At 39.2% G+C, this 24,920-nt stretch overlaps 2 protein-coding genes across 3 annotated transcripts in view; one reads left to right on the top strand and one right to left on the bottom strand.

Annotated features, from left to right (window-relative positions):
* SPMIP11 (sperm microtubule inner protein 11) overlaps positions 1 to 11,451 on the bottom strand; it is a 35,075-nt gene extending 23,624 nt beyond the window's left edge. The window contains exons 1-2 of the mRNA XM_054506214.2: positions 11,414 to 11,451; positions 11,148 to 11,164 (exon numbers count right to left, since the gene is read on the bottom strand). Coding sequence (XP_054362189.1) covers positions 11,148 to 11,164; positions 11,414 to 11,451 — 55 coding nt within the window. The remainder of the gene's footprint in view (positions 1 to 11,147; positions 11,165 to 11,413) is intronic.
* The window catches only part of CCNT1 (cyclin T1), a 36,158-nt gene continuing 22,659 nt past the window's right edge, over positions 11,422 to 24,920 (top strand). Inside the window, exons 1-4 of one of the 2 annotated variants that reach the window (XM_045873522.3) lie at positions 11,422 to 11,789; positions 13,687 to 13,768; positions 21,316 to 21,444; positions 24,745 to 24,805. In XM_045873522.3, coding sequence (XP_045729478.1) covers positions 11,629 to 11,789; positions 13,687 to 13,768; positions 21,316 to 21,444; positions 24,745 to 24,805 — 433 coding nt within the window. In that variant the 5' untranslated portion in view covers positions 11,422 to 11,628. The remainder of the gene's footprint in view (positions 11,790 to 13,686; positions 13,769 to 21,315; positions 21,445 to 24,744; positions 24,806 to 24,920) is intronic. The other variant, XM_045873523.3, reaches the window with a different exon arrangement.

Raw genomic sequence — 24,920 nt, forward strand, 5'->3', positions numbered from 1 at the left:
GTTGTTGGCAGAATTCAGTTTCCTGCAGTCATAGGGCTGAGCCCTTGCTGGCTGTCAGCCAGGCCACTCTCAGCTCCTAAATGCCACCCACATTCTTTGGCATGTGGCCCCCTCCATCTTCAAAGCCAGCAATGAAGTGTCAAATTCCGCTCTTGCTTCCAATCTCTGAATTCCTCTTTTGCTGCTGGCTGGAGAAAATACTCTGCTTTTAAAGGGCTTGTGTGATTAGATTAGGCCCACTCAGATAATCTCCCTTTCTCCATATAAAGTAACAATCAAGGAGTGTTATCCATAATATTCAGAGGTTCCACCCACACTCAATAGGGAGGGGATTATACAGGGGCAAAGTTCATTGTGGGTCATTCTTAGAATTTTGCCTACCACAAACCTAAAACTGTGATATAACTATACTGGAAAAATCAGGGTGGGAGAGGAGCAGCACAGGGTGTGGCATAAGAACGCTAAATTCTCAACTGTCAAAAGAGGAAGGCAATATATAATAGCCAAAAATGGATAAATCAATACATATCATATGAGCATTTTCTTTAGAAGTAGGAGGTGAGAGGATTGGGGTAGGGGACTCGTTTTTCATTTTAAGCTTTTTAGCACTATTACATTTAATATTATTTTGAAAAAGAATTGCAAAGATTACTCTTTATTAAAGATTTTATTTGTTTATTTTAGAGAGAGAGAAAAAGCATGTGCACATGTCCGGGGAAGAGGCAGAGGGGGAGCGAAAGGGACAAGCAGATTCTGGGCTGAGCGCAAAGCCCAATGTGGGGCTTGATCCCATGACCCTGAGATGACCACCTCAGCCAAAACCAAGAGTCAGACACTTAACCAACTGACCCACCCAGGTGCCCCAAGAATTATAAATAACTTTTAAATACTTCTGATTAGACATGAAGAAGATAACTGAAAGTTTTGAAAAATACAAAAATCATAAAAAAATAAGTTTGCTTTGCAAATGCTTGACTCCACTTTAAATAGACAAACGGAAATGATACATGATGCACTGTGGGGGCAAAGAGGCCATGGTACTCATCAATAGACACATTTTCAAAGAAATGGAATTGGCACCATATTAAAAAAAACTGGTGAATCTACAGTTACACATATTAAGTGAAACTAAAATGTATAAGGTATGTATCTTTTCTTGATTTCCCAATTTACAATGTAATCTTTGACCAACTATCTAAGAGTCTACTGTACAACAGTCTACTGTACAACAGAGAGATAGAGAGAGAGAGGGAGAAGCAGGCTCCCTGCTGAGTAAGGAGCCCAATGCGGGACTCAATCCCAGGACCCTGGGATCATGACCTGAGCTGAAGGCAGACACTTAACTGACTGAGCCCCCCAGACGTTCCTACATGGAGTTTTTTGATAAATACACTACAACAAAAGAAAATTAAATATTGTAAATGTAATTTCTCTTATGATTTTTTAAAAAAGATTTTATTTGAGAGAGAGAGAGATTGAATGGGGGGAGGGGCAGAGGGAGAAGGAGAAGCAGGCTCCTTGCTGAGTAAGGAGCCCAATGCGGGACTCGATCCCAGGACCCTGAGATCATGACCTGAGCTGAAGTCAGATGCTTAACTGACTGAGCCACCCAGGTGCCCCCTCTTAATGATTTTCTTAGTAACATGTTCTTTTCTCTACCTTTACTGTAAGAACATATAAAAAATATACAAAATATGTGTTAACTGGACAATTTATGTTCTCGGTAAAACTTCTGGTCAACAGTAGGTTACTAGTAGTTAAGTTCTGGGGAGTCAAAAGTTATATGCAGATTTTTGACTAGGTGGGGGGTCAGTGCCCCTAACCCCTGTGTTGTTCAAGTGTCAACTGTAATTATATTCAATTTGCATGATATAGTACTTATTAACTGATCTGAACTTGCTAGCTTGATATTAGCAGGTTTATACCAGGGATCCATAGTTGGTGGTCAGCAGTTTATGGGTGTTGATTAGGTTAGCCACACTCCAGGGACAGATGCCTCCTGGAAAGATGGAATCAGTGAAGTAATTGCCTTGTCAAACGGTGGTTTCACTAAATTCTTGTCCCAGAAGTGAAACTTCCTAATTTTCTATGGAGCAGTAAGATGTGGATAAACTTCTAGCACTGGGTTTCACCAGTAACTCCAGCAAAGTTTGAGTTTTAAGCACAGAAAACGTCAAACTATTGTTTTGATATCTGCATATAATAGACCACATAATGACGACTCTGTGATGTGTGTGCATGAGAGAGACAAAAAGAGAGGAGGAACCCACCCAGTTACTTTTTCCCATGCTTGCAGAACACCACTCTGAGGCTGGAGAATTTTAACTTTGTTGGGAAGTTGTCCAGGGGCTATGAGAGAAGGTTACAAGACACTGACTCCATGGAAGAGTTCCCAAGTCAACAATTCTCCCCATTATCTAAGCAAAAAGTTACCATTCAGTTTCAGTGAATGGTGGGCTCTTGGGAATCTTGAGAACCACCTGTTAGGGAATAGTGAACCCACCTGACATTCAAATTCAGGGTTTAGGAGTTAACAGATTTTCCTAGAAAGGCTGATCATCAATCACTTGTATAGTGGCCTGCTCACAGCAAAAGACCTGTGTCATTTGTCCCCATTACTGTTTTTTTTTTTTTTTTTTTAAGATTTTATTTATTTGACAGAGAGAGAGATAGCGAGAGCAGGAATACAAGCAGGGGGAGTGGGAGAAGGAGAAGCGGGCTTCCCGCCGAGCAGGGAGCCGATGTGGGGCTAGATCCCAGAACCCTGGGATCATGACCTGAGCTGAAGACAGACGCTTAACAACTGAGCCACCCAGGCGCCCCCCATTACTGTTTAAATGTGAGCACAGGCAGTAATGTGGAGTCAAATTCTGGCTCTATCACTGACCTTGTGTTAACCTGTTTGAGCCTTTTATTGGTAAAAAGGGACTAGTAATACCTACCTCACAGGCATGTTGAGAGGATTAAATGGAATCATGCATGTGGAATGCTCAGCACAATGCCTGGCATATAGTACATACTAAATAGATAGCTTCATATTATTAAGTGCTTAAACCAACAAAATTAGGGATTTTAAATAGAAGTCAGCAAGTAGACCTCCTCTGTCCAAATCTTGAAGTAAGCAGAGGGTATAATTGAGGGGGTAGGGGGAACAGTTTGTAGGGGTGACAAATTTGATGTCCAGTCTTCCTTCTAACCTTACATTTTAGGCCAACAGTTTGGCCAAACCTCCAGCCTCTGATAGTCTGCCACTGGAATGAAAAAAACTGGGCAAGCAGATGATATCAGGATACTTCCCTATTACCCCCATAGTTTTATTATTTTTTATTAAAGATTTTATTTATTTTGAAGAGAGAGAACAGAGAGAGAGCATGCGCAAGTGAGGGTAAGGGGCAGAGGGAGAGGCAGAGAATCTCAAGCAGACTCCTTGCTGAGCACAGAGCCCGATATGAGGCTTGATCTCACGACCCTGAGATCATGACCTGAGCCGAAATCAAGAGTTGGGCACTCAACTTACTAAGCCACCCAAGTGCCCCTACCCCATACTTTAATAAAGTGAAGTCTTTCTTTCTGCCTAGCCTACAATGAAATTAATTAGAAATGAGACTCAGACCTCTTTGGATTGGTACCAAGTCTTGTTTACTACAGTTTAAGTAGCTAACTGGGTACGAAAACCCCAGGCTTGGTGCTCAGTTCTCTCATAGTGAGAAGTTCCATCTAGTTGGGGGCAGGCAGGGCCAGAGCAGCCAGGAGAGGCCTATTCTTGAAACAAGGAAAATTTATGGAGTAGGTCAAGTGTGTTTCTCTGAGAGAGGGTGAAGAGCTTCTTATTTGGAGACAATAGCAGCCCCATGGCATAATGCTGGGACAGGTGGGGGCCAACGGGGGAGGTCTGGTGTGGGGCTATTAAGGGATTTCTAGGGTCCACCAGTGGGACCCTTTATACAAACCTTACCTGAAAGCTGGGTATGTAAAACAGAGCTTCTTTGTTGTCATTAGAAAAAGGATAGAAAGTGCCTAATAGAGTCCTATACAATATTACTCTCTCTCAATCTTAACTTTGTGTTTTATACTTACCAGTTACCCCCTACCTTCACCCCAATAAAACTTTGCTTTAGTACCTGCCTACACTTTATTTCCTTCACATATGTTCTCCATTCTGTCTGAAATACCCTTTCTCCTCTATTTCTGTGCTTTCAAACAATTTATCTTTTAAAACCTTAACCAACTGTCACATCTCCTCCAAAGCCTCCTCTAACTTCCTGTTTTAGTCATTCAAGTATCATTTATTAATTTTTTACCTACAAGTATTTATTAAATCTCTATGTATTAGAGCATTAGAGCATTATGTATTAGGCACTGCTAGGCATTGTGGGTATAATACAATCAGATATTTACTCACTGCCTATTAAAAATCCTTCAGTGGCTCCCTATAAAATTAAAATGCTTAGCATGCCTAACAGCATCCTCAATTTTCTGGCCCCTGCCAAGTTTACAAAGCTTACTTCCCAGCACCTGTCTTCTTTACACTTTATCTGTACCCAAGGACTTAGAGTTCAATGAATATGGCCCTCTCTCAACTCTCTGTTCCTTAGTCTGTGCAATATTCCCTTTTTGTCTACTTGGTGAACTCCCATCATCCTGGCAGCATTGTGTGAAGTCTTTTCTAAAGGATTCTCCTGTGGGCGCCTGGGTGGCTCAGATGGTTAAGTGTCTGCCTTCGGCTCAGGTCATGATCCCAGGGTCCTGGGATCGAGTCCCGCATCGGGCTCCCTGCTCAGCAGGGAGCCTGCTTCTCCCTCTGCCTCTCTCTCTCTCTCTCTCATGAATAAATAAATAAAATCTTAAAAAAAATAAAATAAAATAAAAAATAAAGGATTCTCCTGTGCTCATTCAAATCCAATAGTATCAGGTACTTCCTCTTTTGTGGTCCCACAGTATTCCATATTTAACTTATTCATAGACTATATTGCAAATTTTTTGTTTGCGTATTTATCTTTATCCAATAGCCACTTTATGGCAGAGATCTTACCCCATCCATCCCCAGTCACCAAGAGAAAGCCTGGCACAAAACTGTACTTAGTAAATGTTAACTAAATGAGCAAATGAGTAATAATGAACATTTATTCAGTTGAACAGATTGAATGTCTTAATAAGGATATTAAATGACAGAAGAGGGAAACCTAATGGATAATCTCCCTACTCCATAATTTTTACTGGTGACCAGTGTAATTGTTAATTATGGGCGATAAAGCTCTAACTCAAGGTAGAAAAGGAAATGGCCAAGAAGCTCTTCTAATCCTCTACCCTATATTCCCCTTACTTGTTTCTTCAGTTGTGTCCCTTTTCTTGTTCCGAAAGGAATTTTGATATCCCAACAGGTATAAGTTGAAGAAGGCCATCTCAGCTCCTCCCTGTCCTCTTCTGGAACATTCAGGCTGGAGCACTGGACTCTGTGTTTGGTAACCATGGTAATGCCCTGAAGAATTACTATGACTAACACTCCCTTTGTCTAAGGAGACACAGGATTTATGGGTTCACAGTAGAGCTAAAGTGGGAGTGGGCTAAATAACTTCAGAAAAATGGAGGCATCAAGTGCCAGTTACCCTTTTTCTTGCCCCAGTCTAAACTATAAGTTTCAGAAGGCAGTGAATAGAAAGAGCACTGACCTGGGCTCAAATATTAGTTTTGCCATATTCTCAGTATCTGAGTTTGAATAGGTTAAGCCTGTTTATTTTAAAAAATGGCAATGGTATCTATTTCAGAGTTATAAGAATTAAATGAGATAATGTACGCAAATTTCCTTAGCATAGTGTTCAGCATATAATGGAAACATAAACAGTATTTAAATGTGAATATGGTACTTCCAATGGGTTTTTATTTCAAGCAGTGGTGTGCTGAATCAGTTCATACTGATTTTTTAGCTGCCTCTTAAATTTTCAGGAATTTTGCAAGCTGGTTGTTAAGCCATTATTTAAAATTATCTAAACTTACAATTGAATAAATATGAAAAGTAAAAGTAGTAAATACTAAAAACTCATCTCTTCCTAATTATTTTACTACATTTTACTATTATCTATGCTCATGAAGTTATATCTATTGTATGTGTATATTCTGCTGTTTTTATTCTTTTTTCTCTTTGCTTTTCAGTTTGGGAAGTTTCTATTAATGTATCTTCAAACTCACTGATTCTTTCCTTGGTTGTGTCCAGTGTATTGATAAGCCCATCAAAGGCATTCATTTCCTTCAAAGTGGGTTTTGTTGTTTTTTTTTTTAAAGTAAGCTCTAGGCCCAACCTGAGGCTTGAACTCACGACTCCAAGATCGAGTCGCATGTTCTACTGACTGAGGCAGCCAGGCACCCGTTACAGGTTTTTTATTTCTAACATTTCCTTTTGATTCTTAGTTTTCATCTCCCTGCTTCGTTACTCATCTATTCTTGCATGTTGCCCACTTTTCCCATTAGAGTCCTTAGCATATTAATCAGTTAAATTCCCAGTTTGACAATTCAAAAATTTCTGCCATATTATGACTCTGGTTCTGATACTTGCTTTGTCTCTTGAGACTCTATTTTTTGCCTTTTAGCATGCCTTATAATTTTTTTTTGCAGGAAGCTAGACATGATATATTGGGTAAAAGGAATGGATGTTTTACGTTTATCTGTTTGGGAGTTTGGTTGCTATTTCCTGTTTGCTATGGCTGTAGGTATCAGAGGCTAAAATCTCCTCTGACGTCTTTGTCTCCCCTGTTGTCTTTGGGTTTCCTTACACACTCCTTCTTAAATGGGTCTGAGTTTGTAGTTCTTTCTGTTGTAATCCCCTGTTATTATATAGGAGATCTACTGATGTGTTGGTAAGGGGGGCAGGTGAGGAAAGTGCTTTATAATCATATCAGGTCTGTTTTTTAGTGAGCTTGTGTCCCCTCCAGACTGTGGCCCTCACAAATGCTGGAGTTGGTTATTTTCCTTTTCCTACATTGGTTAGGCTCTGTTAAGTAGCTTCCATTGAGGACAGGCTTTTGTTAAGGACAACTGAATGCTCTGGGTCTAAGTAGCTCTTTTTTCCCTTTCCCTCCCAGAAGGACAAGGGGATTTTTCTCCAATCTTTATAGTTAAGACCTATGGGGCTCCTGGAAGTAAAACTCATGAAAGTGTGGGGGCCCTCAAAAGGTTTGTTTGTTTTTAGTCTCTCAATCTAGGCCAAGTTCAGTCTCCAGCAATTAGTCAATTGCCCTTTATGTATTCCTATTAGTTGCTGGTTTCAATAGTAGTTTTTGCTCTCAGTAAGCCACGGGTCTCTGTTCTGCCTCTTCTGATTCTGCCTGTCTCTCCAGTTTTTGTGGTAGAGGTTTGCCCTGTCCCCTTAATTCTCTGCTCGATCTAACAAGGGTTGATGATTTTCAGTTTATTCAGGGTTTTTTTTTTTTTTTTTTTTTTTTTGTTATAAGAACAGGAGCAATGACTTCCAAGCTCTTTACATATCAGACTGGAAACCAGAAGCCCCTGTCTATTGTATCTATATGGAGGAAATACTACGTGATGGTGTGTTCATCTCTTCCCAAGTCCATGCTAGGTGATGTCACGTTGGTAGCTTGAAACTGGCCATAATGGGAGAATTTAGACTACAGAAATGGTAAATGCTGCAAACAAAAGCTTGATTTATTTATTTTGTTGACTAGACTTAAGAAAGTGGTAGTATGTAAATAATGTAGATTAAGTTTAAAAGTATGCCATGTCTATGCCCATTACATTGTCAAGAGCACAAAAAATTGAAAGGTTCTTTCGGTTTTCAAAAACTATTATCCCATCCCAGCAAAGATGTTGCTCAAGTCACTGACAAATAAGTGAAGTTCCAACATAAGTCTCATTGTTTCACTTTTTTTTGGAGGGGGGAGGGGCAGAGGGAGAGGGAGAGACAGAATCTTAAGCAGGCTCCATGCTTGGCCCCTTATTGTTTCACTTTTATCTTACTGATTAATGCAAATGAAAATGTCAACCAACAGTCAAAACTATTCTCATTTGCTGGGGTGCCTGGGTAGCTCAGTCTGTTAAGCATCTGACTCTTGATTTCGGCTCAGGTCATGTATGATCTCAGGGTCTTGAGATCGAGCTCTGCATGGGGCTCCGTGCTCAGTAGGGAGTCTGCTTGGGATTCTCTCCCTCTTTCTCTCCCTCTGCTCCTCCTTTGTATGCTCCTCCTTTGTACGTTCTCCCTCTCTCAAATAAATAAATAAATCTTTGAAAAAAAAAAAACTATTCTCATTTGTCAAATGCAATCACAGGTTGGTTATTGAATCAAGAAGTTGGCAAAACTGAGCAAAAGCATTCTATGAGAATCAAGTGGCTATAAGAAATTTATAATAAAGATTGTATATTTTTTATAAATATGTGCTACACATCCTTTATATCAATAAGTTCATGTTTGAAATTATGTATGTATAAATACACATACAATGATTTTCTGGATAGCTAGTTGTTAATAATTTACCAGTACACCCACACCATGGCCAATTTCAAGCTATTAGTATGACATCAACTGAATGTGGAATTGGGAATAGTTACAAATGGCACACCATCTTTTCATGCTTTAATTTGGAGACTATATAAATATTGGAAAGAAATTATTTTTACAGTAGTAGATGGTAATGTTCGACATGGCTGAAATATGACATTCATGCACAATGCAAAATAAGATCAAATCATGAAATATGGTATAATCCTGTATCCAGAACAAGATTAGTCCCGTGAATAGGAAAAGTAGCCTGATAGGTTTCTTTTATAGGAAAGAGAGTCCTATTTAAATTAAAAAAAGAAGAGAAAAAAAGGAAAATTCCTCTAGTTTAAGGTTTTGTCAATTGTTCTTTAAGGGCAATTTATCTGAAGGTTAACATTATTTTGACAATAAACATGTACTGAACACCTACTGTGTGCCAGATGGTTTCCCATCAGGATCCAGAGATGACATTTAAGATCACACAGCTAAGGGCAGCTGGGTGGCTCAGTCAGTTAAGCGTCTGCCTTCACCTTGGGTCATGATCTTGGGGTCCTAAAATCGAGCCCCACGTCTGGCTTCCTGCTCAGCGGAGAGTCTGCTTCTGCCGTTCCCTCTCTACCTGAAGGTGCTCTCTCTCTCTCAAATAAATAAATAAATAAATAAATAAATAAAATATTTAAAAAAAAATCACACAGCTAGTTAAAAGAAGAGCTGGGAATTTTAAGGACATTATACTAAGTGAAATAAGGCAGTCACAAACACTGTATGATTCTACTTACATAAGATATCTAAAGCAGTCAAACTCATAGCAACACAAAGTAGATTGGGAGGTGTCAGGGCTGGGAGAGGGGGAAATGAAGCATATGGACATAAAGTTTCAGATCTGCAAAATGAAAAAGTTGTGGAGACCTGTTACATAACAATGTGAATATAGCTGACACTATGGAACTGTACACATAAGGATCGTTGAGGGTTTAAAAAAATAAAAAAGAAGAGCTGGGATGAGTCCAGGCCTGATCCAAAACTCTTGTTTAGCAATTGTTATTACTGCCTCCTACTTTCAAATATTTATCCTCTCAGTCAAAGAATATTTCCTTTCTCTGAGTTACACAGGTCCCGGTCTTCTGTATGGCAGGACAGCAAGCCATTGATTACCACCTGCATTGCCTAGAGCTGAACAGATACCAGAATTTTTTCTTGGAAAATTGGTATACTCAGCCAGGAGAGCAAATTCAAAATGGAGCCATCAATCCAAGAGTTTAAGTGGAGGACCAGGGGCGTCTGGGTGGCTTAGTTGGTTAGGCGTCTGTCTTTGGCTCAGGTCATGATCCCAGGGTCCTGGGATTGAGCCCCCAGGTCAGGCTTCCCGCTCAGCAGGGAGTCTGCTTCTTCCCCTCCCCCCAGCTCGTTCTCTCTTTCAAACAAATAAATAAATCTTTTTAAAAAATATAATGACTACATAATTGGAAAAAAAAATGCTTATTCTATTAAAAGAAACAAGTCTGTGATGTTAGAAGTTTGAAATCATAAACTTTTTACATGTTATAACCTGAAATAAGTCATTTAAATCTTCCTGAACCTCAATTTTTCTGGAGTAAAATGTAGCTAATGCTAATTATAGGTAGCATATGGCAAAGGAGGGCCTGAAATGGAAGGAAATACTTCTGAGAATTAGAATCAAACTGAGTGGGAGCAGCCACGTCTAAAATGAAAAAACTCAAAATATTATAAAAGACAAAGGATTCTAATACTACCCCAAAGACAAAGGATTCTAATACTACCCCAATTAGTCAAGGTAAATTGTTTCAGGAAAGCAGGAATACAGTTTGCTAGAATGGAAAGAACAATGGAATTAGACTTGATTTAAAAATCAACACTTAACAGTGTAGTGTAGGGCAAACTACTTAACTTCCCCAAGCCCTGGTTTCTTTATTGTAGGGTGTTGTGAGCATTTATTTGACATTTATCGACTACTAGGGCCAGGACTGTATTAGGTAGGTGCTATGCATACAACTCAAATTTTAATATAACAGAATAAATACTATGATAACATCTACTGAATGTTTTCTATGTTCCTATGTGCTAGGTACTATTATAAAGGCTTTTAATTAATTATATCTTATTTAATCCTCACAACCTAAAACGTAGGTACTGTTGTTATCATTTACATTTATACAAGAGGCACAGAGAGGTTAGGTATCTTGCCCAGGCTCAAATAGGCATCAGGCGTCCAGCTGGGGTACTTCTTGGTGGAGGACAGCAACTTACAAATTCTTATGTGTGCAAGGTGGAGGTGGAAGCTTTCCACAACGAAGGAGCGGTTTTAGTTCGCTCGTCCACAGAACGGGAATTGAAACGTTATTACCTCTTGGGGTTCTGCCTTTTAAATGAAATAGTGTATTTGAGTCAACAATGTGCCTGGAACGTGGTAATCACTAAATTAACACTATTAATTAAACTTCATTCCCTTACGTTGAATCACTGTGGCGAAGCGTAAGAATTCTTTCAAGGCTTTAGATAAACGCTGTAAAGCGGCTTTGCAAAAGGGTAGTTTACACCGCTACCAACAACGTAAGAGCTTTCTAGTTGCTTTATATTACGATATACGATAGGGCCACTCTCTTTGATTACTTTTTTCAGTTTCTGACAGTCTCACCTGTTCTGTCAAGTTCGCTATCTCCCCCATTTTATATCGCCACCTCCGCCACAAACGAAGTTCTCCGAGAAACCGCCGAGGGGCGCGTGGGCGGGCGCCCTACCCCGCCACAACAGTTGCCTCGCCACCTCGTCCACCACGCGAAAGCTAAACCCAGCTCTCGCGGGAGGACGCGTGGTTTCGAACGAGAACTTCTACCCCCCCCTCCCAAGGGTCACATGACTGGCGCCTGCGTCCTAGACTCAAGGTCTTTCCTGGTCGCCTACTGGCTGTTAACTCGGCTACAGGTTGTTGCGAGGTCCATTCCGGAAGTAGACTCTAACTATCCCTTCTTTGCGGAAGCCTGTCACAATCTAGCCCTCCACCTTTTAGCGGAAGTTCGTCACGTCGCAGTTGCCCCCGCATAGCGGATGTGTGTCGCCGTTTAGGTGACGCTGGGAAGTGCTTGCAGCCTCCGCCGCTGCCTTCTGGTTGAAGCACTATGGAGGGAGAGAGGAAGAACAACAACAAACGGTGGTATTTTACTCGAGAACAGCTGGAAAATAGCCCATCCCGTCGTTTTGGCCTGGACCCAGATAAAGAACTTTCTCATCGCCAGCAGGCGGCCAATCTGCTCCAGGACATGGGACAACGTCTTAACGTGTATCCTTTCGGCCTAGGCCTCCGGCCTTGGAGTCAGACCCGCCATGCTCGGGCTTCCAGGCCTCAGGCTCTGTCAGGGACGGAAGACGGAAGCGGGTGGGCAGGGGCTGAATGTCTAGGTGGGAGAGACTCCGATGGGGCGGGCTGAAATTCAGTGTTTGCGCCGCGGAAGCGAGGCGGAGTTAATTTCCCGCTCGCCTGCCAGTGCCACCAGCTTTGCTGGGAATTCGTATCCTTCGCAGCTTGTGTTTTAACCAGCCCTTCCTAGTCCCCTTTCGTTGTGTTCTGGTCTCCAGATCCGGTGACTTAGAAATTCTACTTTTCCGCTATTGCCTGGGGGTTTGGTGGAGGTTTCACTGTTGATGGCTGTCTCTTGAACTTAGCGTGTAAAGAGTTTTGAGAAATTCAAGACCTGTAGGTCTTACTTATGAAGAGAGGGTGGCCTAGAATTAATGCCCCAGCTATGGTTCAAAATCCGTTCCTTCAACTTACTAGCTATTTAAGAAATCTGTCAAATTCTTGGTTTTCTAGTCTGTAAAATGGAGTGATAAGCCATGCACGTAACTTCTATGCCTAAGAAAATGCCTGGCACTCATGTTCAAATGGTAGCTACTGTTAAAACTTTATAGAATTTCAGAGGAAGGAAGCATGTCAGTTTCTGTTGGTAAGGATATAGACCCAGGGATCTAAAGTTTTAAAAAACCATTTACAAACTGTGGATTTTTAAATTTACTCAGAGTTCTAATGTGTATTTGTTTTCTTTACATTTCAAAGATCAGATAATTTAGTGATTTTTTTTTCCCCTTCAAGTATTTTTGTCAGAAAATATACTCATGTTGCAGCAGAGAAAGCTTATATAGTTTTAAAGTTCTTTCCACTCTGGCAGTGAAAAATTATTTCTGGGTGCAGCTCCTATTTAAGTGTGTGGCTGGCTGTAATGTTTGTTGTATCTTAAAGTTGTGCTCACCTCAAAAGAGGTGTCCTCTTTATTGCGGATATCCAATTTGTTTCCTAAGCATTGGGTCAGTACTAAATTAAGCTTTTTGTTTGAAATTCTGTTTTAGTACATGTAGCCCTTTTTAATGTGTGTATTGTTATTAAGGTTGTTGACATCTTGGGACCACAACCTCTTCCCTGAATAACCCACATTGTCTTCTGAGGGCTTTAGAAGTAAGGCATTTAAAATTTTGTCAGTGAGTGACTGTCACATCTCCCAGGGATCACCATATGAGAAGGCTTAGTTGCCACAGACGAGTGGGACTGAAAAGTTAATTTCTGGAGCTTAGAAAGTGAGGAGATAGTAGAGTCATACCTGGGGGCCAGATCAGGAAGGGTGTTGTAAGTCGTGTGAAGAGATATCCTGAGCTACTGGATCTCCACTGCAGGATTTTCAGGAGGCAAGTGACAGGTTTAGGTTCCTCGATCCACACGTGCTAAGAAGCTTGTTTATCAGTTCAGCAAATTTACACATTGAATAGCAGTTGTGTGTAAGGCATTATGTTACGTGTCAATTGGTGGTTAATAATTTGGTGAAAGAAAACAGATTTGCTCTTTAATTTGGAAAATTAAGTATGATTTTCATTTAGAAGCATGTACTGTGCTTGGCTGCATGGTCCTTTTGGGAGGATATACAGGTTGTATTTTTTTTTTTTAAGATTTTATTTATTTATTTGAGAGAGAATGAGAGAGCGAGCATGAGAGGGGGGAGGGTCAGAGGGAGAAGCAGACTCCCTGCTCAGCAGGGAGCCCAGTGTGGGACTCGATCCCGGGACTCCAGGATCATGACCTGAGCCGAAGGCAGTCGCTTAACCAACTGAGCCACCCAGGCACCCTACAGGTTGTATTTTTGGGAATTGTTCTGCCTGCCTGTTTTGGGGCCTTAACTTTAACATTTTAGTTCACAATTGACTATCAACACTGCGATAGTATACATGCATCGATTCTACATGATTCAGTCCTTTACACAGTTCCATCGAAGTGTAAGTATATATCTATCTATCTATCTATCTTTGGTATGGTATATTCATTTGGTGATCAGTTTCAACAGCTTCCTCTGTGTGTGTGGGGTGAGGAGGTTGATCTTTGTTGCTGAACTGGGATTTGAAGTTTAGAAAATAGGATTGATCACTTTCATTATGTGTCACACTGAATCCAGTCTTCCAGTTTTCTGGTAAACTGGGTAGTTATTTGGTAGGTTTAGTGCATCCTTAGAATAGGTGGATTCTCTAATAAAGAAATAGATTATTGAACACTTAAATTTTGGGTTGGGAGAGGAGCATTAAAGGGGAGATGATGCTTAATATAAGTGTAATTTTTGAAGCGGTAATAATGTAGCCACAGGAGAACAAGTGAATGTAAGTGATGTAGATTTTCTAAAAGGCTTTGATATAATTGCAATCACTGACTGGTTGGAGAGGGAAGGCACGTTATGTGATGATGGGGGTGACTTTTAAGACAGGAAAAATAAAATAATAGTAATAAAGGGATTTTTTTTTTCTGGACAGAATTGTAAATAGTGCTATTTTCAGTTTTGATACCTGAAATGGTCCTATTTAACATTATTATAAATGACTTGGAAGCGAGTGCGTAGTGATATCCCAGTTGCAGGTAAGACTGTATTTGTTTAATAAAATCACAAAAATAATAGGGCTAAACCTGATGAATACTTCGTATGGGTTTGTGAGTCAAATATTTCTTCTTCTTTGTCTTCTTTGTCTTCTTTTTTTTTTTTTTTAAGGTTATGTTTTGAAGAAAAGTGTTTAAGACTTACCCTTAGGATGATAAACTCTGAGCTCTTTTTTTTTAATGCCATGGAATGAGAAGCTAGGGAGCTAGACACTGCTCTTGTAATGTAAGATATTGGCATACTCAGTATTGGCAGTAGCTACACTGGAAACCCTTTGGATCTGTGGATTTTTTTTTTTAAGATTTTATTTATTTGAGAGAGCGAGAATGAGAGCGAGAGAGCACATGAGAGGGGGGAGGGTCAGAGGGAGAAGCAGACTCCTTGCTGAGCAAGGAGCCCGATGCTGGACTCGATCCCGGGACTCCAGGATCATGACGTGAGCTGAAGGCAGTCGCTTAACCAACTGAGCCACCCAGGTGCCCGGGATCTGTGGATTCAGTATTCCCAATTTTTACTGATTATCCAGTCAGCTTGGCTTTCTCCTACCAGTAGACCTCTTACCTCCAGCCATGCCCTACCTTTGATTGCAAGAAGCAATTAAGACAGAGAAAAAGCATTTAATGAGGATATCTGTCTGATAGCTCTAGAATAGAAGGTAGTGGATAAAGAATGAAATTTGAAGAGGAAGTCCATAGCTGTCTTGCCAATTCTGAACGTTTTCTTCATGTCTTCCCTTTTATTATGGTAAAGATTTGAAATCCAGGATAAAATACATCTCAAATCAATTTGTCCACTTTAGGCACATATATATTATATACTTCTCCTACTTATATCTTTTAAATTATATTTTTTCTTATTTGCTATGTATTAAGCTTAGCAAGGACAGAGACTCACTTTTCTGTGTATCCTCCAAAGCACCTTCGGTAAGCTTGAATGGATGAATTATCTGGTACTTATCCAATAAATATAGAGAGATTCCAGTGGATGATATGACCTTTTCCAAAATCCAGTGACTTTTAAAATTTGGGATTGTTGATCCTCTCTACAGAATTGATTTTAGGCACATTCTGGAATTAACAGATCAAAAATACCACCCTTTAATATCTTAGTTTTAAGACTTGTGATAAATCCAAGTTCAAATTTGAGAGGACTTAATACATTGTTGTGGCATTGATATTGGTCCTGTCAAGCTCCTCTGCATTTTTCATGTTATTTTTTTCTCATAAAGGTAACGCATGTTTACGGTAAAAATTAATACGGAAACGTGTAATGTAGAAAGCTTCACTCCTCTGTAATCCCACCCTCCAGAGGTAACCATTGATAATGTTTTGTCATATAGTGTCTTGGACATTTTTGTGTACACATACCTAGTAAATATGTATTTCTATTAAAAAATAACTTCTTACTATACTACTCTTATGTGAGTTGCCTCTATCAGTTAACAGTATATATTGGATATCTTTTCATAGTGGTTTTTCATTACAGTTGACCTTTGAACAGTGTGGGGGTTAGGGGTACCTACCTCTACACAGTTGAAAATCTACATATAACTCTTGACTCCCCAGAAGGTGAACTACCAGAAGCCTTACCAATAATATAATTAACACATATTTTGTATGTTATATGTATCATATACTGTATCCTTTCAAAAAAGTATGCTGGAGAAAAGAAAATGTTAAGAAAATCATAAGAGAAAATGCAGTTACAGTACTGTACTGTATTTATAGAAAAAAAATCTGCATATAGGTGGACCAACACAGTTCAAACCAGTGTTGTTCAAGGGTCAGCTGTATTTTAAATGGCCACATAGTATTTCTTCGTGTAGTTCCATAATTTATTTCACCTCCCTATTGGTGGATATTTGGGTTGTTTCTAGTTTAGTAATTATAAATAATGGTACATATAGTATATGACTCACATGACTGTTCTGATATAAATTCCTATAGGTAAAATTACTGTGTCCACAGGGCTGCATTTAAAAAATTTTTGTTGTGTCAGTTTGCCCTACTCAAAGATTATATCAGTATACATTGTTTTGTTGTGTCAGTTTGCCCTACTGAAATATTTTATCAGTATACGTTGTGTCAATTTGCCTTACTGAAAGATTATATCAGTATACATTGTTTCCAGCACTGTAAGAGAAGGTCCTTTTCTCTGCATCCTCACAAATATTTATTACATCAGGAAATACTAAGGTTTTTTTTTTTTTAGGTTTTATTTATTTATTTGACAGAGACAGAGATAGCAAGAGCAGGAACACAAGCAGGGGGAGTGGGAGAGGGAGAAGCAGGCTCCCAGCTGAGCAGGAGCCCGATGAGGGGGCTTGATCCCAGGACCCTGGGATCATGACCCAAGCTGAAGGCAGACGCTTAACAACTGACCCACCCAGGCACCCCAGGAAATACTAAGTTTTAACTACTTGTTGAGCACTTGGGATACAATGGTGAACAAGATAGAGGGCATCCTAAATTATTTTCTTAATTTACATTTTTTTCAGTTAATGAAGTTGAGCTTCTTATATCTACCTATTAGGTCATTGTTCTCATGAAATTGAAGAATTGACTTAAAAATTGACTCTTGATTCTCTTTGCTCCTCTTTTATTCTGATTTTCTTATTTATACGAGCTCTCATGTATTAGAGCTGTATTTCATGTATTGTGAATACTTTTCTCATTTTGTTCTATTTCTTTGTTCATAGTGTTTTGGAGCTAGAACGCTTGCCTTTAAAAAAATTTTTTTAAAAAATTTTTATTGAGGTTTAACAGTAAAGCACAAAAATCTGAAGTGTGCAACTTGATTACTTTTTGCATTATTATTATTATTATTGTATGTATATGTAACCACCACTCAGATCAAGATAAAGTATATTTCCAACACCCTGGAAGATGGAGAACTTGTCTTTCAATGGAAATTTTATTTCTTTAGTGGACATGATTAAATGATTAATTTTCATTTAATTTTTGGCATTGTATTACTCTTTTTGAGAAGAAATTTAACCTAATGAATTGCATTTCTAAATATTCTGTCTTAAATATTTTCAAATGAGGAAGTGTAAAATTAATGGTGAGCAATTTGGTGTGTTTATGTAATATTTCATATATTACAAAATTGGGTGTTATATTGTAGTCCTAACAGATTTGTTTTGGGTGTATTCTGGTTAGCTTATCCTTAAGGGGTCAAGCTTAGTGGTTAAGAGAATGGGCTTTGGAGTCAGATATGTTTAGGTTTGGATTTTTTGCACTTACTAGTTACATAGCTTCGGGTAAGTTACCATAGGCGTCAGTTTTCTCATCTCTTTGGAGTCAGTATTAGTGCCTATCTTCTAGAGTAGTTAATAAGATTTATTTATTTATTTATTTATTTATTAGAGTATGAGCAGGGGAGGGGCAGAGGGAGAGGGAGAGAGAATCTCAAGCAGATTCCCCATTGAGTGTGGAGCCCAGGAGCCCAGCTCGGGGCTTGATCCCATGATCCTGAGATGACCTGAGCTGAAATCAAGAGTTGGACACTTAATCAGCTGAGCCACCCAGGCGCCCCAGTAGTTAATATTTAAATTAATTAATTTACAAAGTGCCTGTACATAACAAATAAATACCGGTGGCATTTTTATTCATTCATTCATTCATTCATTCATTTATTTATTTTTAAGGATTTATTTATTTATTTATTTGACAGAGAGACAGAGAGAGTGGGAGCAGGAACACAAGCAGGGGGAGTGGGAGAGGGAGAAACAGGCTTCCTGCCGAGCAGGGAGCCTGATGCGGGGCTCGATCCCAGGATCCCAGGATCATGACCCGAGCTGAAGGCAGATGCCTAACTGAGCCACCCAAGCGCCCCATTTTTATTCTTTTAAAATGGAGAAAATCTTATATTCTTATCTGGTGTAAGAATTCCTCTTAGAAATTGCCTTTGATAGGAAAATGCTTTGGTAAACTGGCTTGGTAAGTGATTCCATGAAGAGCAATGAGTATTTACATGGTTGACTGTGCAAAAATGAGACTGAAATTTATCTCTTCCAGTCTTTCACTTAATGAGTTATTATCTTGCCTTCTTAGCCATTGTTTGTATACCATATTTTAGTTTGTGCCTTTTTTTTTTTTTTTAAAGATTTTGTTTACCTATTAGAGAGAGACAGATAGTGACCGAGCTAGCGCGCGAGAGAAGCCGGGAGGAGAGGGAGAAGCAGGTTCCCGCCGAGCAGGGAGCCTGACACAGGGCCCGACCCCAGGACCCCGGGACCACCACCCGAGCTGAAGGCAGATGCCCAACCGACTGAGCCACCCAGGCGTCCCTTAGTTTGTGCCTTTTGAATATATTTTTAGCTCCTTGAAGGCAAAGTTGTAGGCTAAAAATCTTAGTTGTGTCCTTAAGTAGTTCTTTTCCGTCCTGCTTTTTCCAATCAGTTATGAAGTCCTGTTAATTTTTAGTGTTAACTGTTTTTTCTGTATGTAGTCATCATAAAATTAAAAGAAGACAGAGAGGGGTGCCTGGGTGGCCTCAGTTGGTTAAGCATCTGCCTTTGGCTCAGGTCATGATCTCAGGGTGCTGGGATCGAGCCCCGTGTCGGGCTCCCTGCTTAGTGGGAAGCCTGCTTCTCCCTCTCCCACTCGCCCTGCTTGTGTCCCTGCTCTTGCTATCTCTTTCTCTGTCAAATAAATAAAATCTTTTTTTTAAATAAACAGAATAAAGGAGGAAATGATGATATTCGTGTAGCTAACTGCTCAGCGATAATCCTGTTGACATTTTAGAATTGTTTTTTCTCTGTACGCAAATACATACACATAGATTTAGTGAAGCCCTATTAATTTTCTAAAATCATGCCTGTGGTTTTTCCCCATTTTTCTACTGCTAATGCCTACTCTTATCTTTATTTCTTAATGCCTGGATTGCGAATTTTTTTTCTTTTTTAAAGTTAACTTCTAATGCGTTTCATTCTTTCCTCCTTTTAGTCCTTCCTAGGACCAGATTTATCTTGTCTGTCCTTCCTTCCTTCCTTCCAGATTTTATTTGAGAGAGAGAGCAAGCGAGTGTGTGTGCGAGAGCAGAGTGGGGGGAGGGGCAGAGGGAATAGCAGACTCCCCGCCAAGAGGAGAGTCCCGTGGGGCTTGATGGGGACTCCAGGACAATGCTCAACCGACTGAGCCACCCAGGTGCCCCCGGATATGTCTTTCTAAATGTTTCTTAAATTACGTACTTTTCTCTAAAATCTTTAGTGTCAATCTCTTGCTAAAGATCTTTTGTGTTCCATATCCCATTCTCTATGTCACCTACTCAATTTAGTGTGCTTCTTACTCTGATTCCTCACATTTTGTTCATACCCATCTTCCTCTGGTTCTGCTTTGCTTATCCTAAGGTCTAGGCATATATATGGAGTTTGCTGCATACAGCTGCAACAAATACGAAGGAAGAGAATTGTTACTATGAATTGGATTTGTGGATAAAAATCTCTTCCAGCAAAATAGCATATAGCAGCAGGGATATGAATAAGTATTAGAATGCTTGTTTGTTCTACTCAGTAAAGTGAAATAGGTATTTCAATTATATAAAATTATTTATTATATTTCTTTGACTTCTGGTTCTTGCCATTGCCATGTTTGATTCATTGAAATATTCTTAAGATTCAATAGAAGTTCTTCCTGGGATTTCCCAGATCATTACCAGGCTACATTTATGTCATATTGCTCTAATCTCTTATATTGTTTAGTGACTGAATTTGTTGTGTACTTGTGTGTTGGCTTGAGTTTTTTTTCCCCTGGGTGCCTTTGTATAACGTCTTGAATATAATACTATTTTTTGAATTCCCTTTTCTAAGATTTGTGCTCCCCCCATATATAAGTATATTTGAGATAATTCACATACAATAAAATTTATCCTTTTAAAGTGTGCAGTACACTGGGTTTTTGTTGTTTTTAGAGATTTTATTTATTTATTTTAGAGAGAGAGAGTGCACTTGAGCAGGGGGAGGAGCAGAGGGGGAGAGAGAGGCAGGGGGAAAGAATATCAAGCCAACTCCTTGCTGAGCATGGAGGCGGACATGGGGCTCGATCCCATGACCCTGAGATCATGACCTGAGCCAAAACCAAGAGTCGGACTCTTAACTGACTGAGCCATCTAGGTGCCCCAATTCACTGGTTTTTAATATATTCATAAAGTTCTGCAACCATCACCATGATCTGATTCCACAAAATTTATATTGCCCTAGAAAGAAACTTCTAATACATTAGTGGTCACTCCCATTTTCCTCTTCTAGCCCCTGGCAACTACTAATCTACTTTCAATTTGCTCCTTTAAAAAAAAGTATATAGAGGGGCACCTGGGTGGCTCAGTCGTTAAGTGTCTGCCTTCAGCTCAGGTCATGATCCCAGCGTCTTGGGATTTAAAAAAAAAAAGTATACAGAGGGTTATGATATAAACTTAAGAAAGAACCTCATTTTATTTTTTTATTTTAAAGATTTTATTTATTTGACAGAGATGCAGTGAGAGAGGGAACACAAGCAGGGGGAGTGGGAGAGGGAGAAGCAGTTCCCGCTGAGCAGAGAGCCCGTTGCAGGACTCCATCCCAGGATGCTGGGATCATGACCTGAGCCCAAGGCAGACGCTTAATGACTGAGCCACCCAGGGGCTCCAAGAACCTCATTTTAAATAGAAAGCCAACTATTTACATCTAGTAGTTTCTCACACAGATAGCTTTTCATGAGAGTTTTTAAGGGATTGGTTTTTGGGAGCGGATGTAGATTAACGGATAGGAGAGGGGAAGACATTTTAAGGAGAAGAAAAGGCATTAACGAGAAGTGATGAAGTTGAGGCAAGCAGGGAATTTGGTTTGAGACTTAGTTGTTTTTTAGATCTACCTTGATCTAGGAATAAATAATAAATGTGATTTATTTTCTCTCCATCCAGTCTGTGGCTCCAGCGGCATTATTTCTAGCGGCTAAAGTAGAGGAGCAACCAAAAAAATTGGAACACGTCATCAAGGTAGCACACGCTTGTCTCCATCCGCAGGAATCACTTCCTGATACTAGGAGTGAGGTAGGGGATTAATTACATATATCTGTTTTTATTTATTTTGATGATAGCTTAGTTTTGTAATTTTGATTTACTGAAGTCTGAATGGGGGCTGTTAAATTTTTAGTTTTTGTTTTTCCTTTACAAAAACATTAGAAACTTTATGGCAAAACTTAACTGTATTCATTATAGTAAAATTGGAAAATACAGAAAAACTAAGAAGAAAATGTATTACCTAGATATAATTTGGACCACGGGTATGTAAGTGAATCATTATTTCTAGCTTCTTTTCTATGAATAGCTACACATGTATGTATTTTGTATGACTTTTCTACTTATTATATTGCAAATACATTCCCGTTTTATTCTCCATTTTCTTTTCTTTTTTTTAAGATTTTACTTATTTGAAAAAGAGAGCCCACAAGCTGGGGTGGGGCAGAGGAACAAGCAGACTCACCTCGATCCCAGGACCCTGAGATCATGACCTGAGCTGAAGTTAGATGCTTAACTGACTGAGCCACTCAGGCGCTCCATGAATAATATTCTTACCAATAAAGTTTTGTTACGGACTCTTTAAAAAAAAATGAGTCCTGTCGTTTTTTTTTTTAACTTTTTTTTTTTTAAAGATTTTATTTATTTATTTGAGAGAGAGAGCATGAGAGGGGGGAGGGTCAGAGGGAGAAGCAGACTCCCTGCAGAGCAGGGAGCCCGATGCGGGACTCGATTCTGGGACTCCAGGATCATGACCTGAGCCGAAGGCAGTCGCTTAACCAACTGAGCCACCCAGGTGCCCCCTTTTTTTTAACTTTTAAAGAAATTACAAAAGTTATATATGCTTGCTATAGAAGAACCCAAACATTTAAGAATCATTTGAAGTAAAAGTTAAAGCTCATCTCCCCTTCCTTCTAGCAGGATACTGCTGATTATAATTTCAGTATATATTCTGTCAGACCTCTATCTTATGCATGTACATACAGCTTTTTTTCCTTCCATCCTTCCTTGACTTTCTTAAAGAAGGGAAGCTCTGTCCTGGCTTTAGAAGTCGGTTGTTGGGGAGTGATGAGTTGTGAGAAATTTTGAAGTCTGACATTTTTAAGTGTTTAAACTCTGGATTTCTGTTACTAGATTATTTAAGTCTCTTACGATGGATGCATGAGTCATCCTTTATCAGATAGGTAAATAAATTTGCATGTTTTCATTATATTGGAGAAAGTGTTTCTTTTAGGGGGTTGTTTTTATTTTATTTGTTTGCTTGTTTGTTTATAGATTCATTTATTTGAGAGGAGAGAGGGTGCAGGGAGGGGCAGGAGAGAAACTCAAGCAGACTCCCTGTGAAATGTGGATTCCCACAACCCTGAGATCATGACCTGAGCTAATATCACAAGTCAGACACTTAACTGACTGAGCCACGCAGGCACCCCTTTATTTTGATAATAGTTCTAATTATGTGAGTTGTTTTACATAATAGTGTCTTGACTTCCCTTTGTTTTCTCTTACAGCAGTAGCTCTTGTTGAAAGAGTTATTATTGCCCTGGATTTTTATTTAGGTTTTAGACTAGTAAATGTCATTGGTCTGTAGAACTGACCAAATGAAACAAAATTTTGTTTTAACAAAGTAAAACAAAAAATAATTCTCACTTTTTTTCTCTAAAGTATATTTATATAATTTCTTACCCGAGTTTCTATCCCTCATGAGATGGGGAATCTTAGAAGAAAATATTTTATTCACTATATGGAAAGGAGTACTAGCACAGTTTAAGTCCTTATTGGACTTAGTTCAAGATCGTAAAGTTAGGTGGAAAGTTCACTACAATATAGCTCTAACTCCTGTCCCAAGTCTCATTCTCCTAAAGTTCTAGACCAGTGCTGTCCAATAGAAATATAGAGGGAGTCATGTATAAATAAAACACTTTAACTTTTCACTGAACTTCATTTAAAATCTTCATTAGAAATAAAATCTTCATTTAAAAGAAGGTGAAATTGGGGCCCCTGGGTGGCTCAGTCCATTAAGTGTCTGCCTTCAGCTCAGGTCGTGATCCTGGGGTCCTGGTCCTGGAATGGAGTCCCACATCGGGCTCCCTGCTCAGTGGGGAGCCTGCTTCTCCCTCTCTCTTTGCCCCTCCCCCCGCTCGTGCTCACTCTCTTGTGCTCTCTGTCTCTCTCAAATAAATAAATAAAATCTTTAAAAAAACAAAAAAAAGGTGAAATTAATTGTAATATTTTATATTATTGTTAATATCTTTTATTTAATCCCAAATATTGTCATTTCAATGTAAAATCAATATTAAAACATTATTAATGAGGTCATTTACATTATTATTTTTAAATTAAGTCTTCAAAATTTGGCATATATTCTTTTTTTTTTTTTTAAGATTTTATTTATGGGGCGCCTGGGTGGCTCAGTCATTAAGCATCTGTCTTCGGCTCAGGTCATGGTCGCGGGGTCCTGGGATCGAGCCCCATGTCGGGTTCCCTGCTCTATGGGAGGCCTGCTTCTCCCTCTTCCACTCCCCCTGCTTGTGTTCCCTCTCTCACTATGTCTCTGTCAGATAAATAAATAAAATCTTTAAAAAAAAAAAGATTTTATTAGAGTGCGTGTGCGTGTGTGAGTACGAGTGGGGGAAGGGCAAAGGGAGAGGGAAAAGCAGACTCCACTGATAAGGGGCTTGATCCTAGGACTCTGGGATCACGACCTGAGCCAAAGGCAGACGCTTAACCAACTGAGCCACCCAGGCCCCCCAATTTGGCGTATATTCTATTGCACATCTCAGTTTAGTCTAGCTACATTTCAGATGCTCAGTAGCCATGTAGGGGTAGTGGCTACAGTATTGGCTGGTACGAATCTGAGAGAAATTTTTGTTGTTTATTCCCTTTTCCTTTGAACTCTTCTAATTCTTAGACATCTAGCATTACCTCAGATGGGACGGTTGTCAGGAGTCAGATGTTTGAGATTGCCTGCAGTACTGTAGGGTCTACAAATGTATTTTGATGATGTTGAAAAAAGATGTATGTATTTTTAATTATTTTGTGTCTACATCACATTTTAAAACCTAAAATGTTAGTCTTGAAAATGAACCAAATCCCTGGTGCCTTTTTGGTAGCTAATTATGAATAAAGTATGATTTCTCAATATGTCACTTTTTTCTTCTTTTAAGAGGAAAATTTATGCTTAATAGAGAAGGATTATATTTCAGTTCCTAGGCTACCTCTTAACTTCATCCCTGCCTTTTGTTGCTTTGGTTTTCTTGGAAGGAGTTAGAATTGTTTACACTTTATATATTGTGCCTTTTTTGGGGAATAATTTATCTGTCTTCTCGCCTGCAGGCTTACCTGCAACAAGTTCAAGATCTGGTGATATTAGAAAGCATAATTCTGCAGACTTTAGGTAAATTTATTTTTCTTTAAAATATTAAGAAATGTATGCAATATAAAATTTTAAAATTTGCAAAATAGGAAGGCAGAAGAAAATCTCTAGTGAAGGTTTTTGCTAATTATAGAAG

Source organism: Mirounga angustirostris, unplaced genomic scaffold, assembly GCF_029215605.1.
Source record: "Mirounga angustirostris isolate CCGP_5_RB_7025 unplaced genomic scaffold, mMirAng1.0.hap1 SCAF_5, whole genome shotgun sequence".
In the NCBI taxonomy this organism is placed as follows: Eukaryota; Metazoa; Chordata; class Mammalia; order Carnivora; family Phocidae; genus Mirounga; species Mirounga angustirostris.